We start from the raw sequence: 22981 nt of genomic DNA, 5'->3' as shown, positions 1-22981 counted from the left end.
TGAGAGATCCTGATAATTAAGAATCAAAAAAAAAACGGCAATTGGGAACTGTAGGTTTTAAAATAGGAGAGGTATTTGTGGGTTAAAAAGTGGGAACTGCAACAAATCTGCAAAATCTGCATGCATACACGCACATATGCACAAACACGAGAGTGCAAGCAGCAAGAAAATCATTTCTAAATATCAAAACAATATTTTTGAATGCATTAGTATAGATTTTGTTGTCTCCATTTTTTGTTTTTGAAATACAATAAGTAATATAAAAACAAAAGAATAAACAACCACCAAAAACAACAAAAAATAAGTATTTGTGAATTTTGCTACATTTTACTACCAGTAATAAATACTAAGAAGATCGATGGTAATAATTTTGTAATATTTAAAACAAAACACGAAACCTACCATTTTGAAGAAAAATGTCTTATATAAAAATTTTAAAACTACGGTTTATATAAACAACAAAATATAATATATAAAAAATCGACGCATCCATTTTTCCAGATAACTTAATGTTTAGCAATGAGACCATCTAAAAAAAAACATAAGTATTTTAATAATAAATAAAACGAATAAAAATATAAGAGACTAAAGCTCTGTTTAAGAGTTTATGTATTTCTTTGAAAAAGCTTAGGTTTTAGTTTTTTCGAAATCAATTCTAATTTTTTCAAATTGATGCATTTAATTTCAAATGTAAAATTGTGTAATAAAAATAAAATATTCAACAAAAAATTGCTCTATTATATTATTAAAGCTTTAAAGACTAGTGAAGTGGGCCGGGTGTTGTAGTTTATCAATAATCTGTGTTTTATTACACGATTACTTCGAGGAACAAAGTCATCGGCTGTAGAGGTATACAATTTTTTAAATTCAAACTTTTAATTTTCATTGACTATACATATATTTATATCGAATTGGGTTATGAAAATTTTTTCAACGTATATCTTCAGGGTTTATATTGGAAATTAAATCGGGTAGCGTTTTAACATAGGGTTCGGTTGTTATAAACATAATTAGAACCGTGAATTATAATTTTTGCATGAAATTATGAATTAATATTTTTTTTATTGATATACATATGTATATTGGATACCAATAAATTATTTGTGTCAGAGGCACATATTTTATATAAGTGGTCTGTAGATAAATTTCAATTTCCAACAGTTCTATATATTTACATTTGTACAATGTATAATTGTACAAAAAAAAAACTTTTAATTGTGTAAAATTTACATATATCTATAAGTAATATGTAAGTATATATTTATTTAAAACAAACATACAAACATATATACATATATAATAATATATAAATTGCTACTCGTCGTTGGAATTGAATGGAAAATACTTGTGGTGACTCATACCAGAAAAAGGTATCAATCGCTGACCGGTATTGTAGTCATCAATTATTTTCATATCTTCGTCGTTTATTTCAAAATCGAAAATTGCAAAATTTTCCGCTATGCGACTCTTGGAAACCGATTTTGGAATCGGTATAGCGCCCAATTGTACCAGATAACGTAAACATATTTGTGCTGGTGTTTTTCCATATTTTTTAGATAAATCCTTTGCAGTACTATCGTAAAGGAATGGTGGCCACTGTTGATCTGGCTTGGGCCGTGCTAAAGGGCAATACGCTGTGATAACAATTTCACATTGTTTTGAAAACGCAATTAGTTTTTTTTGATTAAAGCCTGGGTGGCACTCCACCTGGTTGACTAAAGGACGTATGCGACACTCTTGTAATATGCGCTGTGTTTGTTGCTTATTGAAGTTAGAAAGACCAATTCCGATTACTAAGCCCAAATCCACTAACTTCTCCATAGCTCGCCAAGTATCCAGGTAGTCTACATCGGAGAGTTCTAATGTTCCGTGTACATTATCGTCACCTTTGTGAATTTGACCTACAGGAAAGTGCATCAGATATAAATCGATGTAGCTTAATCCCAGATTGGAGAGACTTTTGCGACAAGCATGCTCCACTAATTGTGGATCGTGATGAATGCCACCCAATTTTGTGACAACAAATATGTCTTCACGATTAACGATACCTTCAGCAATCTTTGAATTGATAGCACTTCCAACTTCCTTTTCATTTTCATATACGAATGCTGTGTCGATATGTCTGTAACCTAAATCTATCGCATCTTTTACCGAACGCTCTGCATCTGATTCATGCGATCGCCAAGTGCCGAGACCGATTGCTGGAATCTGCTGACCATTGCTAAGTTTAATTCTTGGCGCTAAAGAAACCATTTGATACAATTTCACAATTTTTTTATGGCTAAGGCAAGTTGATATCGACGTAATATTTATGTTATTATTGCGATACACTTTTCGACACGGAGTGACTTGGTAAAGTATATACATACGTATTTATATAAGCCGATCTAAAGATTATAATCAGGCGAATTCAATTATTTTCACTGAAAGTTTTTCGCGCTGAGCGACAACAGAGAGCGTCTAATACATAGTTGGAGCAGATCTTTGAATAAAAATATAAGGTTTGTTTTCAAAGTGCCAGTATATATAGGTATCAGAAAGAAGAAGAATGTGAAAATGCGATGTACATATGTACATACTTATGTATGTATCAAAAATAATTGTTTGCCATTGCTCCACTCGTATAAACGGTTTTGCACACATCTAGCTTTTCAGTTATAATTTTTCATAATGGAAAATATCAAAACTGAAATTAAATTATTAACAATAGTTTACCTTTTATTGAAAAATTATATTCGACTGAAATTTCGAGTTAGTTTAAGAGTATTTCTAATAAATTCAAGTTTATTTTTATTACTTCTCTTTTTTCTTTATTGGCGTAGACACTGTCTACGCGGTCATAGCGGTTTCTTTTTCGCCTTTTGGCGACAATTAGAGATTCCAAGTGTGGTCAGATCCTTCTCCACCTGGTCTTTGAGTGATACTTAAACGAGTTTGGTCTTTGTTCGTCGTGAGAGGATTTTACTTCTCAATTGCCTACAAGGTCCGAACAACTGTTGCGTTGGATCTTGAAGCTGAACTCGATTCAGCTCTGCAGCTCGAAGTCCCTCCATAAGGAGTCGCCTTGTCTGAAACCTCGTTTGGTATCGAACGGCTCGGAGAGGTCTTTCCCTCTCCTGACTGAACTTTTGGTATTGCGCAAATTCAGACATTTTCTTTTCATGCTGTCAAATGCCTAAATCTATCTAAAGCAGCTTTGAGATCAACGAAGAGGTGGTGAGTGTCGATCCTCTTTTCACTGGTCTTTTCCAAGATTTGGCGCATGGTGAATATTTGGTCAAATGTTGATTTTCCAGGTTTTGAGCCACACCAATAAGTTTGTCGACAGTGGGCTTTAATCTTTCACACAATACGCTCGCTTATGGTAGCTTATGGTATGGTAGGTGGCAGGTAGCTTATGGAGGTAGTTGACGCAGACTGTGATCCCTTTTTGTGGATTGGGCAAAGCACATTTAAGCTCCAATCGTCGAGCATGCTTTCGTTCGACTATATTCTACAAAGAAGCTGATGCTTGCTCCTTATCAGCTTTTCGCCGCCGTATTTGAATAGCGTGACCGGCAATAAATTGTCTGTTTTCTCACTACTGCGACACGACACTCCTCATCGTACCTGCAGTTCTTTTACATTTTTCGAAAAACAATGGTTTCGTTTGTAGCTGTACGCAAAGTGCTTGAAATACCGTCCCACAGTTCCCTTATACCAAGTTGCTGACGAGTGCTCTCAGAGAGCAGGAGTACAAGTTGAGTAGTAAATCGTTCGGCTGTCTGTTGTGAATGCAGCTTCTCGACGCTGAAGCTTCCTTGTGCTTGTTGACGTGCGTCTTTTGCTGCACAGAGGCGAGTGCATATCTTGGCTGTAACAAGATAGTGGTCATAGTCAATGTGAGGACCTTAGACAGCCAGGTAGCTTAATGAATTTTTCTATGCTGGAATGCAGTACTACATATAACCATATTTCGGGGCTCAGCGAAGTCTATCAGTCCTAACCCATTTGCGAATGTTTCATCATGGAGGCTGAATTTACCGAACGTTGGGCCGAAGATACATTTTTCGTTCATCTTGGCGTAAAAGTCGCCAAGCACGATTTTGACATCGTGGCGGGGGAAGCAATGATAGGTGGGCTCCAACCATCCAAATCAGCGATATGTTGAGAATTTCGCTTTGATGCGGATTGTGGCTAGGCGCTCATCCACCAGGGTGAAGATACCTTCTTTGCCCACCCTTTACATGGTCATGGTAGCAAATGCCACAAGGACCTCCTCGCTTCAGTCCTTGCCCCGTCCATAACATTTCTTGGACGGCAGTGATGTCAGCCTTTACTCTAACAAGGACATAAATCAGCTGGGCAGAGGCACCTTCTCAATTAAAGGCCCGGATATTCCAATTCTCTTCTCATTTGCACAATAAAAAAGGATTGCATTGGTTATTTTTTTTGAAGCGCGGCGCGGAAAAAAAATAACCATGGCAACACTTTTTTTATTGGGCAAATGCAGAGAATTGTAACTAAAATAAAATAATTAAAATAAAGCTTTATTTACAACAAATATTAAAAAATTAATATACAGAAACGTTATAGTGAAGTGTTAGCAAGTGAAAGTGCATAATATAAGTGAAAAAGTTATTCACAATATACAAACTATCAATGTAAAAGTTGTCAATTTTTCAACTTTAAATGCAAATATCTTTAAAACGCATCTCAGCGGCAATTATATTTGTACATACATATGTATATACATTTTCGTGATCTGGAGAACGTCACCTATCCATCGATTCCCATTTAATTCCCGAAATCCAGGGATGCTATTCTAAATCCCAGCCCTGTTTTTTTTTCATTCTTGTATATAATATGAATTTAGTTTCTTGCCTTCCGTATACCTTCAAAATTGAATATAACGAGTTTCGCCTTTCAAGTTAATTTCATAAGAATGTAAATATTGGGTAGTCGATAAAATCTTTTAGTATTTTATGTACATAGATGTACCTGCAGTCGTATATCTCAAGTGCTACCAATCACATTGTGTTATACCATATAGTGTATATGTATGTATATAAAGGGGGATTTTAAGCTTCATTTATCAAAAATAAAATTGAATTCGGGGAAGTTGAAAAAAAAGTTACAGCTGTTCAAAAATGAGTGAAAATAGTCAAGTTTACGGAGACGATGTTGCATCAGTTCGTGTAGCACAACAATGGTTCGCTCGCTTCCGTTCTGAAAATTCCGATTTACGCCCGGAACACATAGAGCGCGACAGACTGCAAGCGACATCTGTCAAATATTAAATTACACATATTCTTAAGGACGCAGTTATTGAGGCAGCTGCACAACTACATAACTGCGTCCATAAGAACGTGTGTATTTTAATATTTGACAGATGTCGCTTGCAGTCTGTCGCGCTCTACGTATTCCGCCGTTACACTGATGGATTCTAGCGGAAAAATGGCTACAAGTGGTCGACCAAAATGGTGCATATTTCTTTATTTATTTATTGTTATAAATATAAAAAAAATATTTGCAGTTTGATTAGAAATACGAAGAGACTTTTTCGATTACCTATTAGTGTATTATTAAAAATGAAATCGGCTTTCGAAAAGCCTTCATTTAACAAATTTACTATTGTCTTCACCTGTTTGTATGCCCGGATATGTAAGTACATTGATTAAACTCTCAAAGCAAGACTTTTTTCTATCTATGTATAATAAAAAATAACTGCTGGTCGATAATTTGTTTCACTGTCATAATATTAAGGTACTCTCAGAGTAGAGGTGATTTATGTGAAAAATTATTATATTAATAATTGGTTAAAATTTATACAAATATGATTTAAAAATGTTCGTTTCTAGATAATTTCCGATCTTTTTTGCGAAATCTAATCTCAAAAGTGCCTTACAAATATGAAATACAGTAGCCTAATATTTTTTTCAGATGTACATATGTATGTATGTATGTATGTATGTATCTATGTATGTACATTGTATATGTACATATATAATAATAACTTTCATCTTGGTTTGGTCAGTGTCGTTGGTTAGGTGTTTTAATAAAAAAACAGTATTTTGATGCCTTTGTATTTATTGGAAATTTATTTTTAACGTTATTAATAAAAGTTTTTAAAGAAATACATAGTTGTATCATTATTGTATAAGTTCATACATACATATATTCACATAAGTGTTGATTTCGTGTAAATTGAACAAACAATTACTATAAAAATTTGAAATACAATATTGCTCGATTTTATTTCAGTGTTAAGCTTTTTTCTAAATCTTTTGGATATCATAAAGTTTTTTATCTGGTCTGGTTTTTGTTCTGTTATGCTTAGTTGCTTATAGTTAATTGGAGTTTTTCTTCTTACAGTGAATCTGGTTGAAACGTGTTTACATTTGTAGGTACATAGGTTCATATGTACACCCATATGTATGTATGGACAACAGTGGTCTGCATTTCTATTGCACAAGCTAGCTTCAGACGTACACTAACGCTCAATGGTTCAGTCATTGTCGAGACAGCGAGGAAACGAAATCGCGTATGGTTGTATCGCTAAGGGAAATGTTCCCTGCACGAAATTCTTTCTGATTAGGAATGCATTTTGCTATTTGAATTACAGTTTGTGGTTTAGGTTATTTAAGTACGATAAAGTCAAAGTTTTTAAGGTCCAAAATAATTCTGTTTCTCATAAAATATTTAAAATTAATAAAAAAGCAAGGAATTGCTTGTTTCCCGAACGAATAAGCAAAATTCGCAAAATGTAAGGTTACATAGTTCTCATTTTCGTGCTCCCTGACACTGTGGCAGTTCCATCATTATCAGTGGTCGGCATGAGAGACCACTGATGTACAATATGTGTGAATATTGCAGCGTATTGGGTTTTACTCTATTTTACAATGTTTACAGTTTTTGCAAAAGCTTGTTTTTTGTACGCCAAAGAGGCAGCACGCATTTCCTTAGGAGATTAGAGAAGTTTTGAAATACCTACTTATGTATGTAGCTTTATATGTACCTTGCCATAAACCAAAACTTTTGAGATTTGTGTTCAAAATATACATTTCTATGAAAGGGAGGAATTTTCAAATTTAAATAAGTTAGTTAAATAAGTTTCAAATAAAAATATGAACATACGTGTACATATTATTTGTAAATTTTTATTTTTATTTAGCCATTTTTCTATTCTGAAATATCCAAGAATTGAAGAAAGCCGTACGCAGGGATCAGCAAAATTATTTTTCATAATAATTTATTGTTTAATTCCATACTTTGAAGAATTAAGAATTTTTCACTTGTGATAGATTTATGGTATAATTGTCAAGTTGCTGCTATGACAGCTTTTCAGTAATTACGGACAATTTTTAGCTTTGATGGATTATTAGTCAGCAATGACTCAGAAAAAGGCATGAGATTGAACAGTATAGGTATACTATATAGAGAATCACGTACGAATACCCATGTATTGGGCGATGCAAACTTACACATATACGATTGTTTTCATCAGTTTTTCCACAAGGCCCTTAAGAAAATGATAGAAACTTTGTTCTGCGCACTGACAAAATTTGTTCAGCTTTGACTGTCAAACTACCAGCAAGATGACTGTCACTGTTCTTGTGGGGATGGGTGTAGCTCTAATAGTTTTTGGACCTTGTTTGTTTTTCAATATAATGATTTGTGTACCTCCGGTTGACTTATGAGATATTTTAATAAAATATTACATATACATAAATGTATCTTTAATAAATTTTTAATTTTTAACAAAGGAATAATTACAAATCTTTAATTATGTGTGTGTACATAGTATGCTCATATGTTAAAAGAGAATGCCTTTGGAAATCAAATGTGTACGAGTACCAAAGACCAGCAGGTGCATTGTCATATACATTTTTTAATTCATTAATTAAGACATACCGACATGTACATACATGCATATCCATGTATATATGTTATTGTGTTACCCATACGGGCATACCGAATTGGTTCGCGCATTTTCTTTCTGGATATTGCAGTAGGATAACCTCCCACTTTTTTAAAACTGGCTCCGACATATATACTGAACCTAGTAAGCAGAGAGATGTTGGCATGACACCTACCACCTCTTTGCATGCCAAGTGAAGCCAACTCATCTAACCATCCTCTCCAGTTGGTTCAACTCCGTCGAAATAAAGACTTATGTATGTAATTTGAGCTTCCCGCAAATGGAGGGGACATATGTATGTAATCCGCTACATCAACAATAACAGCAAATCGAAATAGTTATCTTTCGATTATATGAGTTGTTTTTTCGGTTAAAACGAAAACATATGCATAATTTCCAAAAAAATGCTTGTAATCTTATTCATATTTGCCTGAACCACTCGTGCGGATCTCTAATGTATGTACGTATGTATGTATGTATGTATGTATATGCAAGAAAATTTTGGTACTTAATGTCTCTTGGATCGTAGTTGAGGTATGTTAATTTTAAGTCTACAACAGTCAGCTTAAGTTTTTATGTATACACTTGGTTATATTATATTTGAATGCGCTTTTGTTGCAATAGTTTTGGGACACATCAATATACGGTATATATTATCGGTGATTATTACAGGTAAAATGTAGAGTTCTAATCTCATTGTGTAACTTTAAGATTGTCAAATCTAATCACATTAACATCTATCTTTATACTGTCATATTTTAATGCTAATTTACTCTAAATTGTTATTAATAAATGTTTAGATTTTGTATAAAGGCGTGTACGAATAAATTAATAAAATACAGAAAAATTAGCGATGCTAATTAACAATTTTTGTAATCTCTGTTCGAGAAAAAAGTAAATTACCTTAATTTGAATCTTATTGTAAATTTGTATTTTAAATAATAATATACATATGTAGGTACTAGAGATTATCCGACTTTCTTGGAGCAAACTTACTGTCTACCGACATTAAGTATTTGATTTTATGTAAATACATTTATTATTGGTTAATAGTACTTAATGGTAAATGGACGACATTTGAAATTTGTTATAGATAAAGTAATAAAAGGCTTTTGTATATATGTAAATTTTCATTGTCACTGTTGTGTGTGTTGCGGTTTGGTGTTATACATTTAGAATTGTCAATGCAAACTGAAATGATCTAAATTTACATATTTATAAATACAAAATTCGTTTTTTAAGAAACCATTGGGTGTTTGGCTTTTTAAGGTTTTCTGTACATAGATCTAAGACTTAAGACTCTTAGTACTGATGTAATACAAACATAACTTGCTTGAGAATAAAAGGTTTTGTATATGTTTTGAAGAGAATATGAAATTATTAATCCCTTTGTAATTTACAAGTGTGACAATTGCTTACCAATCTACAGACTTTTTGTGATTCCCTAATATTTTGATTTTAATAGATCGAAGAAAAGTAGCTTACGTAGATTTATTAAAGTTTTTCATATATTAATAAAATTTCTTACAGCTATAAATGGTGGTAAATATTTTAATTAAATAATAATTCCAACATACATTTTTATGTACCATCTGGTATGTGTATAAGGGTCAATAAATATATTGAAGTTTTTGGTGTTTATGTAATTACGAACTAACGCATTTGTAAGTAACGAAGATATCGCTCTACAGTATATGCTAAAGTCTTTAATATATACGAATGTATATATATATATATATATATATGTATATATATAAATACATAAATATATTTATATGATTATTTACATTATTACTACATGAATAATATTTCTTCATAAAATATATTATTGTAATGCGCAATTTAATTTCTTAATTTTGGTACATACATTTGTAGATTTAATTGTTAGCTTTAAACTTAAAGAAAATATTTAATGATTAAACTCGTGGTAGCATTTGTGTTTGATGCAACTCAATCAGAGCCAAAAAATACGAGCACACACATAAGTAATAGTTATAGAAATTCATTCAGCGTTTTGTCCACCTTTACCTGCCTCTCATGTTTTCCCATTTAAATGAAAACGTTAGCGAAATGAATATTTACCGAAAATAATATAAGCCTTTCAGCTAATGTTCGCGATTTGTCACAGAGACAGTAGGCACAGATAAACACCTATGAATGTGCTATTGGAGAAATAGATATCAATCAATTAATAATTATACTATCTCCTATTTGCTGATTGATTTTAATAACAATCCATACGAATATTATGAATGTGAAAGTTTGTGACATTTTCACGCGGAATCCACTTAACCGGTCACTATGGAACTTAATATATTTCTAATGGTATTAGAAAGGACATACAGATTGTGAAAATTGGAAAAAAGATATTTTGGAAGATATGATTGCCGAAAAATTTCAAAATGTAACAAATACAAATACGAATGTACATTAGAATATCAGATAAAATTGAGGTTCTCCTTTTTTTCACAACTAAAACGAAGATCATCGCGGTATAGTAATAGTGTACATACTATTCATGTATGGAAGGAATATGAAGGGGGCCGTCGCCTCGGGCGCAACATCTTGGGGGCGGCAAAACGATATTCGCTGTTTTTAAATATTCAGAAAAATACTTCAACAAATTTTTTTACAAAATTTATTATAAAAGATAAAGAGTTGTACACTCACGTCTAGAAGAAGTTATAAACGATAATGGCGCACATCTTTTTAAAATGGCAGAAAATCGTTAATATGTTAACTGCCTTTTTTGTATATTGTATTTCCAACTTACTGTTTTTGATTAAAAATAAAACAATTATTTCAACTTTAAAATGAAAACAATTTTGCTGCTTTTATAATTATTTCGCTGGTTGTATAACGAAAATAAGACGTTATATAAATAAATTAATAGTTCTGGAAAAAATTAAAATGTTAAATTAATCAACTGTCGGTCAGTCCCCGATTTTTATGAGTATTGCAATGCACAAAAATCGTGGTTCATAGTTTCCAGGATGTTTAGTTATTATTGTACACCAATTTACATATTACATAACATTGGTATGGAATTTATGTAACTATGACCTCAATGGGACGACCAAAAATACAAAAAAAATATAAGTAAATATACCAAACATTAAACATAAGATATATTGAAAGGGTTTTCATAAGATTTACATTGGGTTGTTGTAAATAAAATGTAATTTGTTTGCAAGAAATGAAAACGAAAGTATTCAAGTATGTGTATGTATGAGTATGTATGTATATTTTGACTTTGTGACAGTGCCTTTATAAATATGCAACACTGGGACTCATTTAAGCTTTAGTTCACCACTTAAATAGGTACCAAATGCACATATGTACATATGTACATATAATTTCCTTATTATGTATTATATATTTGTTAGAGTAATGTATTAGCATTCTACTTTAAAGCATAATTAATAAAAAGCTTTAATAAATATGGATTTGAGTTAACAGGTAATGTAAGAGTTGTGTCGAGAACACTATTTACTTTATACTTTGCGTATTGGTTCAATTTTTTGTGACATAGCTGTCAAAACCCGCTGGTTGTCAATTACGCGGAGGCAACTAATGTATGACCGCACTTCTCCCTCACTCTTCGGTGATGGTGGCTCCAGTCCTTAAATTAAAAGAAATGTTTAAAAATCGAATTGAAATATCCCATAAAAGTAATTTACCTAAACTCCGTGAACGGCAGAAGCGAATGGTGCGCATAGTCTGCGCCATCATATGCATTTTCTCGAAATTAACCAGACCTTCTAAACTAGTTTTATTACCTTCATGGGCAAAAGTCATATCTTTCAGTAAGAGTGGCATGAATGGTATTACTGGCGGTTGCAGTTTGCCTACATAAACACGGTACGCACGATGATTGCGACTGGGATCGATGAGAGCTTCGAATTCCTGGAAGAGTTTTCGAAATTTCGAAGGTATTTTCTCCCAGGTTTGCGTGAGGCGCAAAACGGCCATATTTGAAAGGCCCATTGTGATGGCAAAGAAAGCATTCAGATTCTGATATTCCTTGCAGCTAGGTATAATTTATAATAATATAGTATATAATAATATACATATATCGGATAAATTTATATACTACTGTGATCAAATTGAAAGGTGAATTTTGCCCATTTCATCTTCTTTAAAGTAATCCCCTTTCGCTGCAATACACTTATGCTAACAAATTTTCCAGTCATCATAGCACTTGGAAAAATCCTCCGTCATGATTGCCATCAGCGCCTTTGTCGATTTAGCTTTTATATCCTCGTAGTGGTCATGTGAATTTGCTGAATAGCAAGAAGTTACACGACGGCAAATCAGCGAATGCGGTAGTTGCGGCACGATATTAGTTGAAAATGTGGCGAAATGATCACGAATAACCAATGCAATATGCATTATCGCACTTCTTTGTTCAATAAATTCAGACATAGTAAAAATCGAAGTAACAGTACTACCAATTTACCGATTCGAAAATCACGCGAAGTATAAATTAACAATTCACCTTTCAATTTGATCACAGTAGTATTGGTTAGACGGATACAGAGATCAAGAACTAGAACAATTGCACCAAATTCTTCCGAGTTGGTGATAGCTTCAATATCAATTTAGCACTAGTACAGGGGTTTTTGTTCAATATCTCTTATCATTCGTTTGATACATTCTTAGCGGTTTATCATCTAAGTTTTCCAACATAGAAAGGCCAACAGCTGACATCTTAAACCATTGTGCATCGAGCATTCTGTGATTTTGCAGATATCAGAGCGATATTTTCGGTCAAAAGTCAACTATAGATACTGTGGTACACATATTCGGTAATTAGGGGTTTGAACAGTTTTGGTTGGATTTGGGAAATTTTTGGTCATATGGTGACATTATAAAGAATTTCACCTACTAATTTTATTTGAAATCGGTCGGTTGTGTCCCAAGCTAATGTCTCTGTCTTATTTAGTTATTAGTTTACTACACTTTTGGTAGTTTTTAACTGTACTGTTATATGGTGAGTGAGCGGGGTTCTTATTTATTGGTTAGGTTTGGAACTTTAAAAATTTTTGGTTAATGGCGTTTTGTGGGTGTGACAGTAGACCGATTATGCCCATCTACAAACTCGTACTTTTTAACTAAGGAACGCGAAGACGAATTTTCATTACGATATCTTAATTTTTGCTCAAGTTACATCTTGCACGACAGACTGACAGTCATTCGGATTCGAACTCGTCTCATCATCTTGATCATCGAGTTAGATATACTATACATAGGTGAACAATACTTCATAGCAAAATATTGTAAGAGTATAAAAAGCGCAGGGCCGGCCCTACCGAGCCAACTCGTACCAGTCTTTATTGACTGTGCGCTCTATAAGCAGCCGACAAGTTAGCAAAACCCGTATTGCCGTAAATAAATTTGGAACGATATCGAATAATTTGATTGAACAAATATATACATATTTATAGCGTCCAGTGGTGAATTGTTAAGAGTAATTTTTCTACCAATAGCTTGTAATTCGTTTTCAGGAGTTAACAATATTTATAATTTCCTGGCAACACTGCCTCGTCTAGTTCTGAGCTATAAAAAATTCGAGCGAGGAAATAGTTCATTATTTCGCAAAGTTAAATTTGTTAGCTGAAGCCGAAATAATAGTTTCCAGTGCCTAAAAAAGGAAACAATTTGGTACTAAAGCACTTTCCTGCAGGGCTTATATAGGTGTATGCGGATGTTAGCATAAGATTTTAATTAAAAGTACTTTGACTTACTAGGCAGCTAATTTGATGAACTTTCTTAATAATCCAACACGTTTACACATGCTGCTGGTAGTTACTATTTCCGTTGCGATCCAGAATTGCAATTCATTAAAGCGACGAAGAAATACATCTAGATTGGCGGTTATCTTAAATAAGTAAAAAATTAATTCGAGTTTATAAATTTATAATGCATAAAAAACGACTAATTTCGTATATACAACATATGTATATACTATTGGAGTAATAAAATATACATATACATATGTACGTAGTTTAATTGAATAGGAAATCTCCTCAAATTAAAATTAATGATGAAAAATAGTATTTATTGTGCTTAATTGATTTTTCATTCGTAAATGTACTGATTTTAAGCATTGAAATAAAATTTTCTCCTCACTTTGCCAAAGTGATGTCTCCCAAATGTTTGATACAGAAGTTCATACTCATGTACTGCCCAAAACAGATCCCAATCAAAAAGTGTCATTTGGTACGCTATTTCTTTCGTGCTCAATATTTCCAAATCAATGTCTATGCCTTCAGTTGGTCCTTCTTGTTCAGGGAGTGGTGTCTAAAAAGTTATTAGTATGTAATTTAAGTGTTTACTTTATGTAAATTATTTATTATTAAATACACTTATTACCAATGCATCCAGGTGATCTTTCACTGAGACAAAAAGACGACCATTCAGGCTGAGGCTAGTGGGAATACTAACATCGTTATCTTTATAGAGTGAACGCTCTCCGTTCGATTTTACTTCGATTAGTACTAGATCTTCAGGTCCTCGGTTTAATTGCAGTTTATCGGCAGCACAGGCTTTTATTATCCCGGCGGTAGTATGGAGTGGAAATCTTAAAGTGCAGTATGTGTGATCGGCACAGTATACTCGAAATATGACTATAACAAGTTACATATTGAAAGAATTTATATTGATAAGAATCCATATAACATACTATCGTCATCGGGACGAATAATAGTTTTTGAAGGTGTAGCATTTCCGCTAAATAAACATATGGGTTGTCCATTTGGTGGTAGCTTCCATTTTTGCCCAGTGTTTTGATTACGATCCTCCTGATAACGTGTCATTTGTGTAAGAACATTATGTATAATGCTAGTTTCTTCACTCAGTTCTTGATCAGCTTCTATTTCAGTTGCTAAGTCCTTTTAAATGAAATAGAATTTTGTTAATGACATATTATTTTTATTTGACAAACAATTGTAATTTTGACATATTAATGTTTGTCGAACCTCAATAAAATCACAGACAGTTGGTTCGTCGAATGCTGCATGCCGCACGGCCGTCACCCATTTTTGCATGAACTGTACAACGCGCTTCTTGAAGTTAATTATATATTCCCGATCCTCTGGGGTTTGCGAACCATTGTTCGAGTCGCAATGAAAAGTGCATTGTAGTTAAGGAATACTAACTTTAACGTTATACTATTATCAAAATATTGAAAGAGATTATCAGAACAAAAGAAAAGCACCTGCCAATTTTGAAGGTCTACGATGGAAAAAGCGGTACGAGTGGAAAGATAAGCCACTTAAAAAAGAGATAAAATTACAAAATCCGTATCCATATTAAAATTTTAGTAGGTCCTGTCTGTTCATTATATAATTAAGAACGTTTTGTCTACCTGTTCGAATTTTTTTAAACTAAAATTATAGTGTCCATCCATTTTGCAGCTTGAAGCTGTATATACTTGTATGTATGTACTTACATATGTATGTTTATTGAGGACTAACCTGAAATGCAAACATTCTATTTGTTTCCTTGCGTGGAAACAAAAAGCTTTAATTTTTAGTTATTTAATTCATTTTGCTTATGGAAATGTGTCTTAAGAGACAGGATAACAATTTTTGGTTATGTGATTGATTCTGTGGCCTGGAAACAAGAAAGCTTTTGCCATTAATGACGGGACTTTGGAGAAATTACGGTCTGTGCAGCTCATGATCAACTCTCATCTGAACTCTACCTTTCCATTCAAGTTTAATCACGAACAGTTGTCAGTAAAAGGTCATAGACAGTTGTGTTATGTATGTATGTATATAATAACTAAAATAACCTATCGCGACGATCGTCTGGATCGAGAGTTTGTCTAAATAAATTAAAAATCCATATATGGTTAAGTATGTATGAGTAATAATATTTTTGCGTTTATGTTTTTATTTACAAAAGGATATTAATTGGCCAGTTCATCCACTAGCTGCACAACAGGCATGAAAACTATGTGTGTAAGCAAAAAATCGTCCAAAAAGGGATCCAAACCGCTCACTTGATTTCCGAGCCGTGTTTCCAATAAATGTTCCAACATCTTTGATGGAGTTCCCGACATTACCGTATACCTGTTTGAAGTAATCAGAGGAGTAGAGTTAAGCAATATATTTTTACTATTGCCGTCAATTTATTATTAATGATACAACTGTGGCGGCGGTACTTTGATCACTAATCGAAAGGAAGTGGGTCACATATAAAATGGTATATTAGACCTTCGGCACAACCAAAGAAAAGTTAAACATTATTTGACAGAAGATATCGGTCAAAATAGTCTTTGTTCTCTCATAGTAGAAAGTAAACATTAAAATTAAATTTAAATCCATTAATAAATTTATGATGCATCCAATTGTGAAATTTTTAAAGATATTAATGTGACTCAAATGGTAATACGCTGAGCACTAAGCTAATTATGACGTATATTAGACGCTTTTTTAATCACGAGCAGTTGTCAGTAAAACGTCATAATCATACATATACATACATACATATGTAATCGCTAATTTTGTAAAACTTACTTAAATGCTGAATGCTGGCCCCTTTGCTTAGCCACACGCTCGAGCACTAAAACATCCTTGCCGTGTTCTTGAAGTCTCAACGTATTTGCCTCTACATCGCGCAGAATACGATTGAAATGTTCCTTATCAACGCGTAAAAGATGACAATTATTCTCCTTTAAGACGATTGTTGCTGCTCTAATAGGATTCAAACGGGCTTAGTTCAAAATATATAGATTTACATTCATACATACATATACATATGTATACATATACATAATATTTATTGTTTTATTTATATTTTGTCTTCCAAGTAGGCTAAGGAGGTTTCTTACTTTTCGAACAGAAATAAAATAAACAGTATAAATGAGATAAAACATGTTGACAAAGAAATTATATTCCCTTTCATTACTATACATTTTACTTTCTTCGCTAAATGGTCGTCAGTACCGACTATTCTTCGTTGTTTTATCTTTGTTGTACAAGAAATAAAGGTAATAAATCCTAGAATATGGGAAACTTACCTGGGAGCATCGTTTATTAATGCGAGTTTACCAAAATCATCACCATTCTTAAGAGTAGCTACGGTACCTTTCCCATGTATTACCACGTCCACAGATCCCTTGAGCAATATATACCATGAACGACCTTCATCACCTTGATTAAATACTGTGTTCAAAGAAATATAAATATTAATGAGCCCTACACTTCACAACTCTCTTCAATCAACTTTTATTTTTTTACAAATAATTTAATAAGCCGAAAATTAAATATCCCGCAATTTATATATTATAATTACAATGGAAGATGGAGTCATGTGTAGAAGTTCACGCTAGTGAGGAGAGTTATCTGAATGCCGTTAACTTGGAAGTGGCCAGAAACGATTATTTTACATAGGCTGAAGCAGTAGTGAAGTATCCTCTGGGTAGCCAGAACACATTCGTTTGAAGGCGAGCCAAAGAGAGAAGGCGAAACCTCCCCTCCACAGGGTTGCGCTTTGGGACCCACCACGTAAAAACCACTACCATTAAAAAAAAGAAATCAGCATCGGATGAGAGAACCCCCTTCTGATGACGAACCCTGCAAACGTGTTACGGATTATGACTTAAGGGCGTGCACCTGTAATGTCCGGTCCCTTAATTGAGAAGGTGCCGCTGCCCAGCTGGTTGTTGTAATCGTTAGGGTGAAGACTGACAATACCGCCGTCCAAGAAATGCGATGGCATTTACTACATCTTTAGTACTAGATTCCACCATAAGAAAATTCATCAAGCTACCTGGCTGTCTCCGGATCGAAAAGCCACAAACCAGATCGATCACGTTGTGATAGACGGAATACACGATTCCAGTCTTTTAGTTGTGCGTACGCTCCGAAGCCCTAACATCGACATGAACCACTAACTTGTTGCAGCCAAGATGCGCACTCGCCTCATTTGTCAACACAAGGAAGTTTCGACGTCGAAAAACTGCAATCACAACAGACAGCCAAACGATTTACTACTGGACTTGCACTCCTGCTCTCTGAGAGCACTCATCAGCAACTCGGTATAAAGGAACTGTGAGACGGCATTTAAAGCTCCTTGCGTACAGCTGCAACGAAACCATTGGATTTCGGAAAATGCAAAAGAACAGTTGGTATGACGAGGAGTGCCGTGTCGCAGCGGAGAGAAAACAGACTGTCTCGTGCGGGATGGGATAGATACCGAGAGCTAAAGAGGGAAGCGAGACGCATGACGAGAGTATGAAAAGTTTGATATGCTGGCCGACAGGGGTGGTGCTTGAAACGCGGCGACTAACAGAAGGTTGCAAGACTGGAGCATACTCTTGTAGAACCCCAAAGGTGATCTAGTAAGCGATGCCCAGAGCATATGTACTAAAATTATGGAGAGAACACTTCTCCAGCCTCCTTATCCAGGAGATATCGAACCCGATTCCCTAATTGATGACGATAGAATAGACGTTCCATTGCCCGACCATGAATAAGTTCGAATAGCAATTCGATTTAACTTACGTATTGTTCCAGCTTCTGCATGCGATTCAAAAACGATAATGGAGGAGAGTTCACGTTTTATACTTGTCGACAAATGTGAAAGGGCCGTTATGTGTAAAAGCTCCTCAAAAATCAGTTCAAGTTCTTCAGGAGTTCGTTCGTGTGAGCTGAAATTAATATTTATACAACTATGTAGTTACAAACGTCCATATACATACATACGTGCTATATAAGAATACATTAGGCTACAAATGAAGGTATAAATTTCGCAGACGTTATTTCAACGCAGATTTATTAAAATAAATAATTAGTAATTCATACATAATATTATATTTACATAGGTATTTGAGTAACAAATTATAAATTAACAAATTTTGGTTCTAATATTTTAATTGGAATAATATTCTATTGACGCTTCGTCTCTAAGCAAAATTATTGCAAATTTGTACGGCTGCTTTTCGTTATTTTATATATTCCAAAATTGACCACAAACGCTATATTGGTATGTAATATCTTTATACTTCCATTTGATAACTAGTGTATATGCATTCGTATAATGATGTAAATATGTAAGTAATACTTTCGTCTAGATAATTACTTTAAGGGTTTATATTTACGATGTTATTAATTATAAACTCGAAGAAAGATAAAATCGAATATACAAGGAAACAATATACATACATACATATGTATATTGTAATAAGCGGTGCCATCCTCGTTTATTGGCAGCTACAGCGCTTTTCTTGATTGGGACGCGGAGATACAAGCTGAGCTTCCATAACTCGAAGTCTCTCTAACTCGAAGTTTGTTTGTGGATTATGTTGATTCGAGTTAGAGAAGTTCAACTGTCTTTGATTTAAAAAATGATAATCAATGAAATTTCAACGCTAGTGATCGAAACTAGTTTTCAAAGTTACAGTATTCCACACTGATACCTACAGCTCCCACACCAAAAAGTTCTAAGTTTCGAAATTTATGGCTAAATAAGGTTAAATAATAAAAACTTTATAATGAAGCTGTCAGTCATCTTGACAACACTAGAAGTGTCCAAGGCCACTTATATAAATGAATGTGCATAAGTGTGTAACAACTAATTCTACACTTTGATGTGTACATATGTATATATGTATGTACTTACGGCTTTCGTAAAATCATTCGCAGTATTGCATCTGGTCCACGTTGGAAAAGTGTGCTCAGAGACTCACGAACATATTCATTAGCAGCATTAGTATCCTCGGTCGTTGAGTAGCTGCCAGCACTGCCATCTTCGTCAACACGAAAACGGTACAAAAAACATTTATCCTTAAAGGGTTGCTCTTTATTCACTGAAACAGTAAAAAATCGTAAAAATATTGTATTATAGTATACTAGTATTTATACAAATTTACATACATATGTGTGTGTGTGAATGAAAGGACATACCTCTTATCAAACAACTATATACATATGTACATATACAAATTTATATATAAACAAGGAAAAACGTTAACTTCGGCTGAAGCTAATATACCCTTCACAGTTGCATTTCTTTTAGTAACTATGTGTCCAGTTCGTATGGAAGCTATATGCAATAGTAATCCGATCTGAACAATTTTTTCGGAGATTATGTTATTACCTTAAGCAGTAATCCATGTCAAATTTCGTGAAGATATCACGTCAAATGCGAAAGTTTTCCTTACAAGCCCTTGATTCCGACCTTTCGGTTTGTATGGCAGCTATATGCTATAGTGAGCCGATCTGAATAATTTCTTCGCATATTACATTATTATCTTAGAAAATAACCTGTGCCAACTTTTGTGAAGATATATCGTCAAATGAGGAGGTTTCCCGTGCAAGCATTTGATTCCGATTGTTCAGTTCAGACAGACGGACATGGCTAAATTGACTCAGCTCAACATACTGATCATTTATATATGTGTATACTTTAGAAGGTCTCCGACGCTTCCTTCTGGGTGTTACAAACTTCGTGACAAACTTAATATACCCTGTTCAGGGTATAAATATACATATAAGTAGGCTTTGTCCGGAAAGTAATAGGACTGATTTTCCTCCGTCGCGACTGTACTTAAGAGCGTGACCGCAACGCGTACCGATTGGATTCGATAGAGGGCGTTCCTAGCTAACGAAAGAGACCTGCGACTTCGACAAACACCGACAATGTGATTCGTGTGCGCAAAGTTATGAGCTCAGACCGTCGACTAAGTATTCGTTTAATTGCTCAGATGTTAAATTTATCAAACTCTGTGGTTCATGACATTCTGACGGAGCACTTGAACATGCGCAAGTTGTGCAAGGATGTTCTGGAGAATGCCTTTCGTGACGCCTTCAATGCTTGGAAATCGCGACGCAGAAGGAGCCTATTATGAAAGTTTTTAAAGAATTGTAACGATTGGTTCAATCAATTTTTTTAAATCGACTCAGTCCTATTACTTTCCAGTATATACTAAAGAAAGCTATATAAAAACCAAGCAAAGCCATTTGGATCGATTGCAACAGCTCCACACCTTTTAGGAAAACCCCTTTATTATTAAAAATAAAACTTTCTGTGTGTATTTGCAGACTAACCATGGGATAGCACCCCTTCTTCAAGCAGCGCTTGCCACATGCCAGCAGCTTGGGCTCGAGTGTGAACAATAGATGACAAATTCAACAGCCAATCCACTAATTCCGTTCCTGGTGCACATTTTCGAATAAATTTACCAGCTACCTGTAAGAGTAAATGAGTGTAAATATTTACACACATCCATTAAGGTGTAAACATGATAGTACGTAGATACATTCTATATATAAAAAATGAAATAAAGTTATATTTTTGTATAGTTTTTTAAGATTAATTAATAATTTAATTATTTAGTCAAGTAAATAGGTTGTTTATAATCTAATTTTAGATGACATCACCCCACATTTCGGGTAATGCATTTGTATAAAATTTAACACATACAAAATATTTTCTCAAACTTACTTTTCTATCCTTGAGACAACTTGAACCGTCAGCAATAAGAAGTGTACGCAAGGCCCATCCCATTCGACTCATAGTAGAACTCGGAGACTGGTGAAGACGGATAAATTTGATGAATAATTGCAACACGGTTATGGTGGTAAATAAAAAAGTATTTTATATCAGTTATAAAAGAACGTACGATCAATGTAAGAAAAATGAAAAGTTTTATGTATGTATACATATGTATGTATATGGTAAGTACAAGGTCTGTCGCAAAAGAAACAGGACTGTTAAAAAAAAACAAAAAAAAAAATTAATATTTTTCAAAAGTTATATTTTTTTATTCAAAGTAGTTTCCTTGTGCTTCGATACAGCGTTAAGCCCGGTCAATTAGCATTTCAAAACCATTTTGCGAGTTAGTTCACCCCTGGGGCTTTCAGGAAAGCCCTCAACCTCCCCTCTTCCCTACCAGGGGCGTGGCAATAGCGTTCACAAAAAATGTAACATTTTGAGAAAAATTACATTTAAAACGCTCTAGCGGCTGAAGTATTTGACCTAGATAAACATACAAACAATTTGGACATGTAACGAACATGAAAACAGATAAATTAACCGTGCGAAGTGATAGAAACATACCAAAGTTTATATATTTTCATACAAAATATATGGGCTCTAGCCAAGCACCATTGGTGCACTAAGGTGTAATATTATAATATCCTTTTTTAGTCTTTTTCGATAAGATATCCTTGCATTTTTTTTTCTGAATTCTATAGATAATAAAATTCTAGGAAGCTACCTGAAGCGCAAGTCGTTTGCTACACTCTAAATATATGTATTTAAATAACATTTAAAAACAAAATATGCCTGGCCAGACCCGAGGGTCTCAATGAGGGTTAAGGTCATTTTTCGGAATGCTCTTGAGAATATCGGTCGTCGCCTTTTGGATAGCTGAAATGTCCTGAAACCAGTGTCCTTTCATGGGCAAATGAAGTTTTCCAAATAGGTAAAAATCACAGGGTGCCAGATCAGGTGAGTAGGGTGAGTGATTAATGGTTAATATGGAGTTTTTTGTAAAAAAATCAGTGACAAGCGTCGACCGATGACACGGCGCATTATCGTGCAACAGGCGCCAGGACCCTGCCTCACGGTTTTGTGGTCGAGTACGACGAATGCGTGACAAAAGACGCTCATAACACCAAGGTAAGACACAGCATTAATCGTTTGGGCAGGTGGGTCGAACTCTCGGTGTACAATACCCTCGGAATCGTAAAAACAAATCAGCATTGTCTTTATTTTTGACTTCTGAAGACGACCGACTTCTGATCGTCACAGAGGTCCTCAAGACCTTCTCGGAATCACTTAACTGATCACCATACACTTTTTTCATCATTTGAAATGTTTCAGTAAACGTTTCCCAAGTTTAAAACAAAATTTAATATTTGCTCTTTGCATTTTACGACCGATGTCCAAAAGCTGCTGTCACTTTTTGATCTATAACATCGATTGTAGTTATCCAGTTGTCTTAAAATTTTTACGAAATGTCAACAAGAGATCAAACTTTTTATTTCATATACCCACCAATAGGTGGCGCCACCAGAAACAGTTATATTTAAAAAGTTCTGTTTCTTTTGCGACATTCCTTGTATA

At 34.1% G+C, this 22981-nt stretch overlaps 2 protein-coding genes across 4 annotated transcripts in view; both read right to left on the bottom strand.

Annotated features, from left to right (window-relative positions):
* Positions 1-5: 5 nt before the first annotated feature.
* On the bottom strand, positions 6-2495 carry LOC126756523 (aldo-keto reductase family 1 member B1). The gene has a single exon (XM_050469636.1). The coding sequence runs from the start codon at positions 2365-2367 to the stop codon at positions 1315-1317; it is 1053 nt and encodes a 350-aa protein (XP_050325593.1). The 5' UTR covers positions 2368-2495; the 3' UTR covers positions 6-1314.
* A 3803-nt stretch (positions 2496-6298) lies between these two features.
* Positions 6299-22981, bottom strand: part of LOC126756521 (rap guanine nucleotide exchange factor 4) — a 38269-nt gene continuing 21586 nt past the window's right edge. For all 3 annotated transcript variants that reach the window (XM_050469631.1, XM_050469632.1, XM_050469633.1), the window contains exons 8-21: positions 21356-21442; positions 20959-21100; positions 19532-19718; positions 18415-18560; positions 16929-17073; positions 16426-16602; positions 15817-15978; positions 14881-15034; positions 14586-14793; positions 14276-14529; positions 14033-14203; positions 13648-13781; positions 11581-11930; positions 6299-11522 (exon numbers count right to left, since the gene is read on the bottom strand). In XM_050469631.1, coding sequence (XP_050325588.1) covers positions 11395-11522; positions 11581-11930; positions 13648-13781; positions 14033-14203; positions 14276-14529; positions 14586-14793; positions 14881-15034; positions 15817-15978; positions 16426-16602; positions 16929-17073; positions 18415-18560; positions 19532-19718; positions 20959-21100; positions 21356-21442 — 2445 coding nt within the window. In that variant the 3' untranslated portion in view covers positions 6299-11394. The remainder of the gene's footprint in view (positions 11523-11580; positions 11931-13647; positions 13782-14032; positions 14204-14275; positions 14530-14585; positions 14794-14880; positions 15035-15816; positions 15979-16425; positions 16603-16928; positions 17074-18414; positions 18561-19531; positions 19719-20958; positions 21101-21355; positions 21443-22981) is intronic.

The sequence above is a fragment of the Bactrocera neohumeralis genome, chromosome 4 (assembly GCF_024586455.1).
Source record: "Bactrocera neohumeralis isolate Rockhampton chromosome 4, APGP_CSIRO_Bneo_wtdbg2-racon-allhic-juicebox.fasta_v2, whole genome shotgun sequence".
In the NCBI taxonomy this organism is placed as follows: domain Eukaryota; kingdom Metazoa; phylum Arthropoda; class Insecta; order Diptera; family Tephritidae; genus Bactrocera; species Bactrocera neohumeralis.
This window is presented reverse-complemented; position numbering and strand designations above follow the sequence as displayed.